General features: G+C 56.6%; 2 protein-coding genes across 2 annotated transcripts in view; one reads left to right on the plus strand and one right to left on the minus strand.

Annotated features, from left to right (window-relative positions):
• The window catches only part of HPCA (hippocalcin), a 7,928-nt gene extending 238 nt beyond the window's left edge, over positions 1–7,690 (plus strand). Inside the window, exons 2-4 of the mRNA XM_077769454.1 lie at positions 2,476–2,874; positions 7,141–7,246; positions 7,368–7,690. Coding sequence (XP_077625580.1) covers positions 2,497–2,874; positions 7,141–7,246; positions 7,368–7,465 — 582 coding nt within the window. The 5' untranslated portion in view covers positions 2,476–2,496 and the 3' untranslated portion in view covers positions 7,466–7,690. The remainder of the gene's footprint in view (positions 1–2,475; positions 2,875–7,140; positions 7,247–7,367) is intronic.
• Positions 7,691–8,154: 464 nt separating this feature from the next.
• TMEM54 (transmembrane protein 54) lies at positions 8,155–14,324 on the minus strand. Its single transcript, XM_077769442.1, has 7 exons — positions 14,307–14,324; positions 13,741–13,891; positions 11,237–11,430; positions 9,437–9,496; positions 9,105–9,293; positions 8,823–8,957; positions 8,155–8,417 (listed from the first exon to the last, which is right to left on the minus strand). The coding sequence occupies exons 1-7, from the start codon at positions 14,322–14,324 to the stop codon at positions 8,343–8,345; spliced, it is 822 nt and encodes a 273-aa protein (XP_077625568.1). The 3' UTR covers positions 8,155–8,342.
• Positions 14,325–15,509: the final 1,185 nt, after the last annotated feature.

Raw genomic sequence — 15,509 nt, forward strand, 5'->3', positions numbered from 1 at the left:
ATCCCTGGCTCGGAAAGACGTCTCTGGGCACTGACACCCCGCCCCCGACCCCATTCGGGCTACCTGGGTCGAGATGCTGAGGAGATTGGAGACCTCTGTCCTCCTCCCCCGGCGGGCGCTCCCTAGTGAGGGGGCCGAGGAAGTGAGGGCGTCCCCTTCCCTCTCCCGGGCAGGGGCGGGGGCGGAGCCTAGAGCACCGNGGGGGCCCCGTCCAGCCTCTCCAACCCCGCCGCTCCCGCGCCCCCTGGGGAGCCTCCTTCCGCGGGCGCTGGGAAGAAGGGGCTCCCCAGGGGAAGAGCCCGGCGCTCTCCAGGGTCCTGACCGCCGAGTGGCCAGCGGGGAGGAGTCGCGTTCCGGCCGCCTCGGAGCGCCCCCTCCAGGAGGGGCCCCGCGCCCAGCGCTCTGAAGCGTGGGCTCAGGGCGAGAGCTAGGGAGAGGTTTGGAGAAGGTCCCCGGGGCGAGTTTCTCAGGTCGAGCTGGGGGTCTCTTCCATTCGGGGGACTCGGGGTCTTGCGGAGACAACAGAACCTTCTACCACCCTCGTTTCCAAGTCTTCCGATTGGGAGGGGCAGTTCTGAGGGTGGCAGGGAGGAGGGGGGCTCTGGAAGATCTCTCCTGCCCAGCGCATCTCTCTGCCCCCGCCCCGATGACCCAGTTCCGTGGACCTTGAGGAGGGGACTAAGGGACACACTTCTCCGCCCCAGCCCCACGCATTTCCTCCGTCCCCTCCCACACACTTGTTCATTGGGTCCTCAGTCTGGGGCAGAAAAGGCTGCTTTAGAATGGAGGGTCACCAACTTGCAAAAACATGCATGTGACACACTGCTGAGGACACACACAAGTCCCCTAAATGGCCACTCAGGCACATCCCCCTCATACTGTGACGGGTGCGTACCTAGTCACATGCACACATATCTACTGAAACCCACGGGAGTCAAATGCCATGCAGAAACCAGAGACATATGTGCATACATGAACACAAGCACTCACACACATGTTCATCCAAATGTGCACAGAGCTATGTGCAAATGCACACACAAGGAACATCCTCACCCTGTCTCACTCACAGCTCTAGGCTGGGGGGGAGGGATTCACCTGCATACACCCCTACACTCTTGCCTGGCACTGCCTGGCTGTCTCCTCTCCATTGCCTTCCCCTCAGCCCTCCACACCCTAACCTCCTTCACTGAGGGCTTCTTTCCGGACTATGTGAAAGGTAAGTATCGGGAGGAGGTTGGCTGGCCAGGGCTCTTACTGGAAAAGAGGCCCCTAGTATGTCTGAGAAGGGTCGCAGCTCCCTCTCCTGGGACCTGCAAGCACCCCTGGGAAAAGAAAGATGGCAAGGCTGCTGCCTGAGGGTCCCACGTGCCGCTGGCCATGTGAGAGGTGTCGGTATGGGAGTTGGCTTGTGATGGCATTTGTGAGACATGTGGGGTCGTGGGCTGGTGTCTTGATGCACAGGGTATGGGAGCTGATCATGAGTGGTGCCGTGTGTCAGTACATGTGAGTTGTGGAGCAGAGGGGACGTTGTGTGGAGGCATGGTGACCCACGGTGGCATGTGAGTGGGTTTGGTGAGCTATATAGCATTAATACGTGCCAGTGTCTATTCATTTGTGTGTTGTTATGCACGAGTCTTGTGGCATCTGGGTACATATAAAACATTTTTATTTGACACTTATGTAGCACATGTATGTGTAGGCACCATTCTAAGTGCTTCACATGTATTAACTAATTTAACCCCCACAAGAATGTGGTAGGTACTATCACCCTCATTTTACAGATGAGGCAGAGAGAGTATAAGGAACTCGTCTAAGGTCACGTAGGTAGTAAGAGGCAGATCTGAGATTCAAACCCGGGTGGTCTGGCTCTGGAGCCTAGGTTAACATCTACTTTATGCTGGCCTTTGTCAGGCATACACGTGTGGAAAGAGAACAGGTCAGTGTCCGGGTTGCAGGCGTATTTTGTAATGAGAAGCATATGTGAGGCAATGAAGAAGCAGGAGGGAAGAGGACCAGAAGGCCTTTTTGCATCTCCCTGGGCAGCCCCGGGAGTCACCCTTGTCACCCCAGGGCTGTGCAACCTGAACCAGGTCACCTCACTTCCTTGAGCCTGCCTCCTCATCTGTAAAGTGGGGCTAATCCCTGGACTTCACTTTGTGAGCATGAAATGGTATTCACCAGCCCAGTGGCTGGCACGGAGAAGGCTCTCGGTAAAGGTGAGCCCCCTTCCCTTCCTCCGTCTCCTGGTCTGTTCCCTGGGAAACTGCAAGGTCCTGGGAAATGGTGTGGAGCACGACACAGAGGCAGGATGCCTGGGTACGGGCTGTTGACCTTGAGCCCGCTCCTCTCTTTCATTGGGTCAAATGAGAGACTGGGGGTGGCCGGTGTCTGGGGGGGGGGCTTCCTGGAGGGGTGTCAAGGGGCCAAGAAGGCCTGACCATTCCCTCTCTCCCCTTGACCCCCTCGGGGATTCAGGTGGGACTTGGCTTGGTGGCCATGGGCAAGCAGAACAGCAAGCTGCGGCCGGAGATGCTTCAGGACCTGCGGGAGAACACGGAGTTCTCGGAGCTGGAGCTGCAGGAGTGGTACAAGGGCTTCCTCAAGGACTGCCCCACAGGCATCCTCAACGTGGATGAGTTCAAGAAGATCTACGCCAACTTCTTCCCCTACGGCGATGCCTCCAAATTTGCCGAGCATGTCTTCCGCACCTTTGACACCAACAGCGATGGCACCATTGACTTCCGGGAGTTCATCATTGCGCTGAGCGTGACCTCGCGTGGCCGCCTGGAGCAGAAGCTCATGTGGGCCTTCAGCATGTATGACCTGGATGGCAACGGCTACATCAGCCGCGAGGAGATGCTCGAGATTGTGCAGGTGGGCCCCTGGACCCCTCAGAATGCCAGGTGCAGGGCCCAGCAGAGGGCACCCACCATTCTTTTTTGTCCTCTCCACAGCCCTTGTGGCTAGGTAGTGGCNTACTCTTGTGATTCATTTAAAAAACTATGAGGAACTGATTTCCAATTTAAAGAAAAGTTAAGAAAACTCTCCTATATCCCTTACCCAGATTCACCAATTAACTTTTGCCATATTTGCTTTACCATCATGGGGGTGAGAGCGCTGTGTGTGTAGTGCTTTGCTGTTGTTCTGAACGTCACCCTCTACCCCCCAAATACATCAGGATGTATTTCCTAAGAACAGGAACATACTCTTACATAACCCATAATATGATTATCAAAGTCAGGACATTTATGTAGAAACAATGCTATTATCTAACTTACAGACCATATTCCAGTTTTGTCAACTGTCTCTCGAAATGTTCCGTATGGCACTTTTTACCCAGGTCTAGGATCACACATTGCATTTAATTGTTGTGTCTCTTTAGCTTCCTGTAATCTGTAACAGTTCCTCAGCCTTTGTCTTTCAAAACTTGGCATTTCTTCACAGTACAGGCCAGTTATGTTTTATTGATCCTCATTTACTCAGGAGAAAATGGATGCTCAGGTGAAGACATTGGCCCAAAGCCACAGAGCCTGTAAGTGGACCACCTGGGTCCACCGTCCACTTTCCATGTGGACACCCAGCCACCTTTCAACTGACTGAAGGTCCGTTAAGAACCTAGTACAAATGAGATGTTTATATCCATGAGCCAGTGCATCCTTACAATAACCCCATGAGGCTCAGAGAGGTGAAGTGACTTGCTCAAGGTCACACAGCATGTAAGTGGCATCAAGTTCAAGCTGGCCACCACTCAGAGCTGCCCCTAGAAAGGGAGCTGGCTTCCAGTTTGGGAGTTGGCTTCAATTCTTAGATTTCCCATTTGTAAAATGGGGATGGTGATACTAACCTCACAGGGAGATTTAAGGACCTGATGTCCATGCTCTTTCCTACTACAAGTTTAAGTGTAACACATGTTGGCTCTACAACAACCTTCCAGAGTCCATATACCCTCGGCCCAGCATTGAAGTCCATCAGGGCCCTGGTTCTAGCCTACTTAGCCAGTTCCTAGTTCACTTTTTGCCTGAGCCTGTATTTCTTCACCCACAGAGTGAGGTGTTAGCCCTCTACGTCACCGAGTTATTACAGGTATAAAGGGGGACAGGGTCTCTGTCAAGAGAGAAGAGAGTTCTCCATATGACTGCTACTTGGCAAATGTTAGATGCTGTCCATTACTATTCTCTTCTCTGCACATTCTCTGCACTAGCCAGAGTGGCCTTTTCAACATCCTTAGGATATGCCCTGAGTAATTCCACTGTACAGCTTTGCACAAGCTCTTGCTCCCTCTCTTTTTGCCTCTCTGAATCCCTTCCCTCTGGCTCCTCAGCTCTGCTGCTTCCCCATCCATTGCCCCCAGCCCCTACTGGATTCTTGCTTTGGCTTCTCTCTTGCTAAGCACTGGGGTGTGCTCTCTTGAGCTAGACCCGAATGGCTGCTTTGGGATGCGCTGCTCCCCCTGTGTCGATTGCTAGGGGTCAAACCTTAATGTTTGTGACTCCCGTGGGCCAGGCATGAACTCTCCAGCTGATGGACAGAGGAAAGTTCTGGGGGTCCTGGTGGAAGGGCTGGGGCCAGCAGGGTGATGGGAAAATCACTCAGGGATTGAACAGCACCTGGATACCAACCAATATGAGAGATGTTCACGTTTTACCAGTTCGTGCGGTTACACTGCTCTATACTGGTAAATCTCAACTCCGTTGGGGGCACCAAACCCAGACATCCGTCATGCCCAGCCTCATTCCTTGGGCCTCCTCCAGGCCCCCTGCCTGGCTGGCCTCTGCTACCTGGGCCCTGATTTCCTTTATGGCAGCGGGGCAGCCCAAGACGGCCAGTGCAGAGGGAGCTCTGCAAACCCCAGTGACTGATTAATTACAAGTCGGCTCCAATGAAACAATGAGTGCACAGCAATTCCAGACAATTAATTAGGAGACCCAGGAGAGGGCTGTCACGAGGGGAGCAGTCACTCTCTAAGTCACTCGGGCATCCTTCTCAGGATCCAATCGTGTGGTAAGGTGGTGGGCACACTGCAAGGGAAAATATGGCATTTTGGCCTCTTGGGGCTTCGGCTCTGGTGGGAGAGAACAAGTGTGCAGCCCACACTGACTTGCTAAATGTGGCGTCTGGAGTCTAGGGGACTGAAAGGCAGGGAAGGCCCGAGGATGTGGTGGATGAGTAATGATTATATTACACGCTGCTGTTTACTGACCACTTACTCCAGCCAGCTACTATTCTAACTACAACACTGTCTCATTCAATTGTCTAGACAATCCTATTGAGGGAGACGTGAGGAAACTGAGGTTCACAGATACATATACACATAAGGTGATAACCAGGATGCCACTCTGGGTCTCTTCACTTCAAAGTCTCTGCTGCATCCCACAAGCATCTATCCAGCAACTATGAAGGAGCGGATTCTAATTCAGTCTCCGCCATCAATTCGCTTTCCAAGCCTCCATTTCTTATCTGGAAAATGGGGATCATGATACCAGCTTTTCAGGACTGTTGTGAGGTTAAGAAATAATACATGTAAAGCACCTAGCACACAGCAGGTACCTGATAAGTGGTAGCTGGTACTATTATTCCGGGAAGAGGCTGTATATTCTGGGAAACTTGAAAGGCACGGAGGGGTTGGTTGTGGCAGGGTCACCCACCAGGGGAGGCCTGATGATGGAGAGGTCAGCGGGGACCAGAGTGCGAAGTACCTTGAGTGCCCGGCTGAATGGTTTGGACTTGGTACAGAGAGCAGTGGGAGGTGCCAAAGGCTTTTAAGCGGTGGAGTCCCTGCCACAGGCCAGGCGCTATGCTAAGTTCTGAGGTTATGGGTACTAGCTAGATGTCCATGATCTTTAGCTGTATGCTGGAGACCAGGAGCAATCCTACAGAATTCCTTCCAGAGAGGTGTCCCCAAAGGAAAAGCCCGGGAGGCTCTGGGCCAGCATATGGGCCTTGACCCAGGCAGGATCAGAGAAGGCCTCCCTAAGAAAGTGCTATGTAAGTTGAGTCCCAAGGAAGAGTGGGAGGCAGCAGAAGGAGCGTGGGGCAGCATCCAGAAGGAGCTGGGTGCACGGTGGGCCTGGAGGGAAGCCTGTGTGTGATGGAAACGAGGCGGCGGCCCACTGGGTTGAGGACGTGGTGGTGGCGATCTGTGTTTGGAAAGCGTTCAGAGGCAGCGTGGGGGCCAGATGCCAGGGAAAGAGGCCAGAAAAGACCAGTACGGAGGCTGGAGATGGATCTAAGGCAAGGGGAGTTTATGGGATGGGGGAGAAGGAAGGCTTCTTGTCAGAGGTGTCAGTAGCAAAAAGCTGTAACATTGGGACGATGGGCCTGATCCTTGAGTTCCGAGGCGCCGGGACCCAGCCTAGCCCACAGGCCAAGCCCTACGTGCTCTGTGTACATTTAGCACAAATATCCTACCTCGTGTTGCCTCCAGAGATCCTGCACGTGGCAGCTGCAGTTCTGGGCACAACTGAGCGCATGTTGTCCCCGCCTCTGGCAGCTGCTCATTTGCGTTTATTTGCATAATGCCCCCGCCCTCTCTGGGCCCTGCAGCCTCAGGCCTTCCAGCCCTTAGTGCGGCTCTGCGCCCCCTGCCGGCCATCGAGACAGAGCAGCCCAATGTCCCCTCCGCCCAGCGCCCCCTGTAGGCCACTGGGCGCTGGTCGCCCAGGGCCCCGAAGTTTTAGAAAAGCAGCGCTAAGCCGGTACTCACCCTGGAGCCTGTAGTGCCCCGCACCAGCTCCTAAGCCCCATGTTCTAGCCCCTTCGCTATCTGGGTCCTGATATCCTCCAACCTCTCTCCTGGCCCACTGCACTCGGCCACCCCCAAGTTCTCGGCGCCCACTCAGCTTCCTGCTGCAGGTCCTTTGTACGTGCGGATTGCTCTGCCAGCAATGCCTTTCCCACCTGGCGCTCCAAGGGAACTTGGTCAGGGCCCGCTCCAGTGGCCCCCTCTTCTGGGAAGCCTCTCCAGACACTCCTTCCTAAATTAATCCCCCTCCCCGTTCCCCCACGCCTCCGTGACCACCTCTCCACCTCACCCAGGCGGGAGCAGCAATTTTCTGTGTGCGTAGATGCGGTTTTGGATGGTGGGGGTTCGGGGTTCGGGCAGGCTCCTCTCACTCCCTGCCTCCCCCTCCCGCCCCTCAGGCCATTTACAAGATGGTTTCGTCCGTGATGAAGATGCCGGAGGACGAGTCGACCCCAGAAAAGAGGACCGAGAAAATCTTCCGCCAAATGGACACAAACAACGACGGTGAGGGGGCAGGGATGGGGCGGGGCGGGTGCCACTCCCCCTTCCTCTTCTGCGGCTCCACTCGGCCTCCCCTCGCTGCGCGGCCGCCTCCTCCAGCATCACTGCTCCCCTCGCCCCGCAGGCAAGCTGTCCCTGGAGGAGTTCATCCGCGGGGCCAAAAGCGACCCGTCCATCGTGCGTCTGCTGCAGTGCGACCCCAGCAGCGCCTCCCAGTTCTGAGCGAGAGGACCCAGGTTCCCCCTCCTCCCTGCCTTCACTGGCCCTCTCCCGGCTCTCGGCTTCCTCTCCTTGTGTCTATCCAGGCTGGGGGTCAGGCTGGGCACCCATCCACCCCAGGGCCTGCACTCTGGGGTCTCTGGAGAAGGCAACCCTGCAGCAAGCAAGCGGTTAGCACCCTCAGTCCAAAAGGCAGCACCTCCCTTAGGCAAGGATGAGACGCAGGCTCTGGCTTGCTNCACCCCCACCCCGCCCTAGTAGCTCTCAGCCTGGGTGCAGGGCGGCGGAATCCTGCCCAGGTGAGGAGGCTGTCTTCATTTGGATAGGAGGAAGGATTCCGGAGGTGGGGGGGGTTGAGGGAAAAGCCTCCTTGAGTCGTCCTTTCCTGCAGGAGGGCCTCAACCCTTCCTGCTCCCCAGCGCTTGTAGGCCCGGAGGCCAGGATGCAAAAGGAACCCCCTACCCCGCTTCCAGCCTCCCAGCTGTGGGTCCCAGGAACCTCCACCTGCCTTCCAGCACTCGGATGAACACAGACCCACCGATCCCTCTGTAGATTTTTCCTCTCTCAGACACACACACACACACAGGCCCGCGGATGGGCAGACACATCCAGAGCCCCAGCCCCAGCATCCTGTGTGGGAAAGAAGCACAGGCCCCCTGGCCGAGTCCCCTCCCCTGCTGCATGCATCCACGTGGAACATCTCTGTTCTTTTTAATAACTTCAGAATAAAGTCTCATTTCAGTGCAGTGGGCTGGGTAGCTGAGGGAGGGGGTCGGAAGCCCCACCCGGGTCCCTGAGTGACCAGTGAAACCTCTGGTCACAGTGCAGACTTGGTTGCGGGGGCCCCAGCGGTCACGGGGCCTGGATGGGGCATCAGCTCTCAGAGGGTCAGCGGCTCAGAGCTGGCGCAGCTCAGCAGGTCACGACCCTCCACAGGCTCTGGGCTCTCCTGCATCTGCAGACACAAGAGGGTGCCAGGGACTGGGTCTGCTCCTACAGGACACCTCGGGGAGGGAGGGGGCGGGGGGGGCTGGGAGGATCTCTAGGGCAAAGGAGCCTCACTACCCCCTCCCGTGCAAGAGCCAGACCATACCCACGGAGTGCCCTGGAGCGCCCCCAGCTTGAGCCCGGATACCCCTCCCTCTCACTCAGGGCTCATCCTGGGCCTTGGGAAGCCAGGTTTCAGCTGTGTGACCTAGCTGGGAGCTCCTCCCTCTCATCCCGGGGAAAACACTGTTGCCCCAGTTCTCAAGGCAGGGGCCCCACGCAGAGGGGTAAGGGCAGACCAGCTTGGGCTTCCCTGCAAGGGCTCCCAGGAAATATGCGGAGTCAGGGCCAGGGCGGATGGAGGGGGCCTTACCATGTGGTGGCTGCTTTTCCCCCACCAGGGCCTCAGTTCCAGCAGCTGGTGGGCGAGCTGGGCGCAGCGCACCGCAAACACACTCTCTGCCACGCAGAGCACTAGCGCGATGCCCCAGAGGCACAGGCTGGAGCTCTGCGGGGTGCACAAGGGGCAGGAGGGAGAGTGGGTGTCCAAGGACCCTTCCCATGTCTGATGAGCACCTGGGTGTCACCACTCATCCCTCCCCACTCCCCCAGCCCTGCCCTGCTCCCCCACTGCAATCCAGGCCTCAGCACTCACGTAAATGCGTGTGGGGTCGAAGGGACAGTCGGGCACCAGTACCAGCAGTTCGGGGCTTCCGAAAGTGCAGGCAGCCAGCAGTGCCCGGCCTTGGGTGGCAAAGGTCACGGCGATCGAGGCCAGGAGGCCCAGGGCACAGGTCAGAGAGAGAAGGGCACAGGCCACGCTCGAGCTAAACACTGTCCAGCGCTGGATGGGGGAGGCCACAGGTCAATGGACGTCAGGCTTGGCCCCATGGGGCCAGCCTCCCTCCCTCCGGGCAGGCTAGACCCCTCGAGGTGGCCGCTGCCCCTAGCCTACCCCTCCAGCCCCTCCCAGGAGGAGCCACGTACCAGGGGGATGTTGGGGAGGTAGCGTGACAACACAATGGCTGCAATGCCCGAGGTGATGACCTGCGGGGAAGGAGAGCAGGCAGGGGTGAGGGGCACCCTCAGACAAGGATTCCACCAATGCCAACTCTAGCCCTCCAAGCCCCCAGACCCTCAGCCCGGCTCAGCTTTGGCCTCACTACCTCCACTGGCACAGGGGCACTGCCTCCTCACGGTCCAGCCCTGAAGAGATGTTTCTAATGTCCGGTAACTCCCTGCCTACAACCTTCCGTGACTCCCCACTGCCTATAGTTGTTTATCTCAAACAGGGACCTGTGTAGCCCAGGCCTGCAGGGGCATGCCACAGGATATATATGGCATGTCTCCCTGGGGTGGAAAAGATTTGGGGGGGGGAACTCAGTCAACTCAACTGGCAAGGAACTGAACACAAAATTGTATTTTAGCAAGTCAGAAAGTTTCATGGAGTAGAATTCCACGGGCAGGCTGTCTGATGGCGATCCAGCATTGGCTTTAATTCACTGAGCAGCCACAAGTAAGCGCCCCCAGCTCTCTGGGCTAAGCCCCAGTCTGCAGGATGAGCTCACAGAAAAGACGCTAGCTTTGGTGTCAGACACAAATGGTCTCAGCTCCTGCTTGGCTTCTGTGTGTCAGCCGGAGGTTGGGCGAATCCTCAGTGTCGGTTTCCCCCTCTGGAAAGCGGGGCCAGCAGATGCCCCATGGTGCCAGAAGCAGTGAGGATTAGCTGAGGAAACGAGGGCAGAGCTGAAGGGGGCCCGCCCAGAGCCCATCCCTGGCGGACCCCTTAACCCTGAGCTCACGCTCTCCCTGCGGTCCTCACAAGGCTGGGGGGAAGAACAAACCCTAGGAGTAACCCCAGGGAGCCCCGTGCATATCTGCACAGCCCAGCCCTGTCCCACCAGCTGAGGCTTCTCCTGCTTGCTGGGGCCTGTGATCTTCATTCACCTCAGCCGTGGGACCAGGAGGCTGTTCGAGCTTCACTTTGGAGAGGAGAGACTAGGCTCAGAAAGAAGTCCCTCAACCAGGAGGCAGGCGGCAGAGATGGAACTCAAGACTGCGGTGTGTGGATGTTGCCCAAAGGTGGGAAAGAGCTTTATGACCTTCGGAACACCAGGCCCTGCATTCATGGATTCCTCAAACAGCTATTGACATCTACTCATAACCATGGCCACCATTAATTGAGCTCCTGCTATAGACGATGCCTAATGCTAAGTTCCTGCCAATTTTGTTTTTTCGGTGTCCCCAGAATAGATCTTAGCCATTCCCACCTCCACACCTTTGCATCTGCCATTCTCTGTATTTGGAATGTCATTCCAGCTTCCTCTCCTACTTGCTGGCCCCGGCATGCCTCCTACGTGAGGCTATGGTAATTGCAGCCTATCTCTGAACTCCTACTCATCCATCAATATCCAGCTCAGCGGCCTCCACCTCTGTGAACACTCCTGGACCCTCCCAAGCTCAGCTGATGCTCCTTCCTTTTGTCCAGCACTGCCCCGATCACTTCCCTATTGTAATAATAATGCTAGCTCGCAGGTGTGGGCACTAACCGTGTGCTGGGTACCGCGACAAGCACTTTACATGGATGATCTCATTCATACTCCCCGGGACCCCCTGGGGTGGACACCGTTACCGTCCCCATGTAATGGACAAGGCCGCTGAGGCAGGGAGAGGTTGACTTATGCAGTTGGAAAGTGGCAGGGAGGCTAGCGCTTGGGGCTCCCCCCTTGCCCACTCCAACCCCCCTCCAGCTCCCTCTCGCCAGTCCCGCTCCCAGCCTGGCCATACCACGATGGCAGACGTGACGGAGAGGATGTTGACCACGCAGTACTGCAGAGCCACGGCGTCGTGCGGGGTAGCCACGTAGCGCAGCACGGTGCCGTGCAGCAGAGCGGCTGCAATGAAACTCCCGTGGCCCAGCACTACCAGCACCAGCCCTGTCTTCATCAGCACCTTCCGGAAGTCACCCACACTCAGGCCACCTGTGGGGCACAGCCATGTCAGGGCCACCGGGGGGGGGGGGGCGCCTCATTCTCGGGCAGAGGAGGGAACCGAGGCCCCGACAGGACTAAAGGACATTGGGTTCTAAGTCCCCTTCCGGATGGCTTGGGGTCACGGATGTGTCTCCCTGAGCCTCAGTTGCCTCATTTGGAAAAGGGGTTCACAATACCTTCATGAGAGTCTTTGGGACTCTGCGGCTGGAAAAGCACACAGGTGGTACTTAATAAAGGGCAGGAGTTCTCGTTAGTGCTCAAGGTTACGAGCGGCAGGGCCACCTAGGTCTCTAGCTCTAGGTCCATAATCTTTCCACTAAGCTCCCCATTCAATGATTTATTCATTCAGGAGTTTGTTACTCAAATAGTCAGAGTGCCTGCTCTGTGCCAGGCCCTAATGTACCACGGTGAGTTTGACAGTCACTGTCTAGGCCCCAAGGAGTCCCTAGTTCACTGGGCAAGGATCAGATCCTGCTCAGGATTCAGTCTGGTGTGCAGAGCCTGGTATGTAGTAGATAATCAACTCACAACTGTGGAACTGACTTGGGGCAAGAAACAAGCCTCTGAGTATCCATCTCCTCATCTTTAAAATGGGAAGAGGGATGCCTGGCTGGTTCAGTCCAAACAGCATATGACTCTTAAACTTGGGGTCGTGAGTTCGAGCCCCACATTGGGTATAGAGATTACCTAAATAAATACATAACTTAAAAAGTAATGAAATGGGAAGAATAACCCTTGTCTCCCATCGGAGGAGGGTCCCAGGAGGAGGCAGATGGGAAGGTAGGTGGGGCATACCCTGGGGGTGCTGGGAAAAGCAAGCTCTTGGTACTGGGGCTCTGGACAGGGACAGGGCGAGTCGGGGAGGCTGGAGACAAAAGAACACCAGAGACTCGTCTGTAAATTCTGGGTGGCCCAGTGGCTACCCAGCCCCTGTCTGCACACCTCACGAAGAGGGAACTCTCCTGCTTGGGCAGCTCAGGCTGTTCCACGTCTGCTCTTTGGAACGTCCCCTGTGAGTCCTGGCCTGGCCCCAGAGGACACACACGAAGCTAGTAGCCTCCTGGTGCTGTCAGCCCCTCATTCCAGCCAGCTCTGGGGGACTGGCCAGGCCTCTAAACTAAGCTCTAGGAAGTCCCTTCCTACGCCTCAGTCTCCTCATCTGTGACAGAGGGGGTTGGATCCTATTTCATATAAAGGAGCCTGTAGCAGGAAGGAAGGGAGGGAGGAAGAGAGAGGAANGGGGAAGGAAGGAGGGAGGGGGGAAGGAAGGAGGGAGGGATCACTAGAGTGGATATTCTTGGGGCCCCTGTGCCAAGAAGCAGTTGCTAGAGAGGAGGGAGTATAGGGGCCACTGAGACAGCCCTTCTGGGTGACCCTGTGGTGTATAAACTGGGGAGGGGCTGGTGCCGCTGGTCTCTGAACCGCTGGGGGCCTGCAGGACCCTCTGGAGCAGGACTGGGTCTCAGAGCAGACGGCAGATGATGGCTTGATGGCGCTGTGGAACTGGGATGGCGGCGCAAAGATTAACTGCTAGTCAAACAGGAAGCTTGTCCCAGGGGCCTGACCCACCTCACCCCATCCACCCACCTGCCTGGCAGCCCAGACACCACCTGGCTCAGGGCTGGGCTCGGGAACAACAACATCCCAGGACTAAGACTTGGTCAACTGGAGGGACAGGGCCACCGTGGGGCTGTGCCTGGGGCCGGGACAGAGTCTGGGGCAGTCCTGGCCTCTCCCGTCTAAGTTAGCATTCTTAGAGCACTTAGCAATATGGTAGGCACGGGGGTGAGCACTTCACTGTCAGGAGCTAACTGCGTTCCCACAGTAGTCTTGGGAGGTGGTGCTACCATCCCCATTTTACAGATGAGGAAACTGAGGTTCATGAGGCCTCTTGGCTAGAAAGTGGGGAGTCCCCAGGTCTGTCTAATGCCCAAGAGCAGCATCCCTGTGCCCAGCGAGTGAGGGGAGAGGACACCCAGTCCCACTCTGGATCCTGTTTGCCAGAGTCCCTTCTATCCCCGCCTGGTTGGAGGAGTAGAGGGTTGGAGGGGGGAGCCTTTTGCAAGGCCGGTCGTCGGCCGAAAGGGCTGGTAGCCTCTGGCCCCGAACTCCCCGGGCCCCTGGGATCCCTCCCTCCGCTCTCCCTCCCGGCCCGGCGCGCGCCGCTCCCTCCAGCGACTCCCCTCCCGCCCGGGGGGAATCCCTCCTCCGCCGGAAAGGAAAGTGGGGGCGGGGGAGGGGGCGGAGGCGCTACCCCACCTCGAGGGGATACCGGCAGCCCTCCTCCCGCCACCTCACCGCTGGGGAAACTGAGGCCAGGAGCGGAAAGTGCGCCGCAGAGAAGGCGGCGGGGGGCGGCGGGGGCCTCGGGGGCCNGCACCTGGTCGGGCAGCCGCAGGGTGAAGGTTTGGAATCTACTTCTTTCTAGAAGACGGGTGGTGCAGGAGCCCTGCTTGGGAGACCAGAGGCTATCCCTGACTTGCTGTAGGACCTCAGGCAAACCACTTTCCCTGCCCGGGCCTTAGTTTTCACCGGGCGAAGGACGGGCCCTGCCCTGGGAGTCTGTGTTCACTTTATCCCCCTCCCTTGAAGGTCTCTGTTCTCTCATTGGAAAGTTAGGGATAATCATTGCTGTCCTCTTCCCAGGTGATGAGACAGAATGAGATTCAAAATGAGATAAGAAAATACTGAAAATTCTCTAGAGTGCCTTCAAAGCCTAGTCTCAGCGGGGTCACGCAGTAGGAGCTTTACATATCCTGACTATTGATTACTGACCCCCTTTAATGTGCCGGGAAGGACCCTGCCCTCCTTTGTTTTGTCCTCAGCGTCTGCACGTGGTAGTCCGTGGGAACCCAGATTCCCACCCGGGTCTCCATGCCCATGTTCCCCAATGTGGCCGAGCTGGGGCTGCCTCCCAGGGCTTTATTAGCCCACAGAGCAGGCCTCTGGGAAGCGCTTACCTGGGATCTGGGCAGCATCAGTTCATCGTCTGCACCCCCCGCGACACTGGTCAGCGGCCTTCAGCGCAGGCGCTGATACTTCCAACACCAGATGTCCGCTGAATGTGTTTCCGCACGCCTGTACTGGTGCCAACTGTGTGCCCTATGTGTCAGACGCCGGGGTTGGCATGCGCATTTCTGGAGTTTGGAGGACATTAACACCAAAGGAGGGAGTGGAGCCATTTGAAACTGGGTCCGAGAAGCCCCCGGGGGTCTGGGCAGGCTGCCACAGTCAGGCAGGCTGATTATCCCTGATTATCCCTCAGCGGACACGCTTCCCAGTTACCTGCTGTCTGAAGGGGGACAGTTGGGAGAAAGACTTGCAAGGTGGAAGGGAAGATGGGGAGCAGTTCGCGAAGCCATTGGGTTGGTGTTCTCCGGGGCTGGCATTTGAATTTTTATGTTCATGGAGACAACCTTTTAGTAGGGCAGTTGGGCAGCTCTTATCCACACTGTAAATGGTCCCTTGTACTTGTGACCCAGCAATTCAATTTCAAGGTCTTCACCTTAAGCACTGAAAAAGTGCAAAGATATGTGTGCGTAGTTATAGATAAGCTGGTCCTAATCGCAAGCGGTAACACCAAAGTGATAACCGAGAGAGCCCAGGGAGAGGGAGGGAAGGATTTTGCTTTTTGTTTGACACGTGGCTACATTGTAGAAATCTCACAATGAGCATTTATTCATGTCTTGCTCTTGTTACGAAGAGAGAAAGAAAAAAAGCCTTATCACCGCCACCCTATCCCACTCCAGCAACAACTTTCTGATGACAAAGGGCACCTCCCAGGGGCCGCCCTGGAGAGCACATGTGGTCACTGCAAGGTCAGTGCCAAATCTCACGTGTGTGAGTGCATGTGGCTTTCCCATCAGTGTCAGGTGGTTCCCTTGACACAGCCCATCTGGGCCTTCTTGGAATTAGGCTGGGGACCTGGACCTCGCAAATATCTTTTGCTTTCAGATGCCTAGATGAGGATCCTCTCTTTTTATTCTTGGAACAATACGGAGTTAAAGGTTATTATCCTGTTTTAAAGATGAGAAATTTGAGGCCCAGACAAGTGCAAGGCTTTTCAA

Source organism: Crocuta crocuta, unplaced genomic scaffold (assembly GCF_008692635.1).
Source record: "Crocuta crocuta isolate KB4526 unplaced genomic scaffold, BGI_CrCroc_1.0 scaffold351, whole genome shotgun sequence".
NCBI lineage: Eukaryota > Metazoa > Chordata > Mammalia > Carnivora > Hyaenidae > Crocuta > Crocuta crocuta.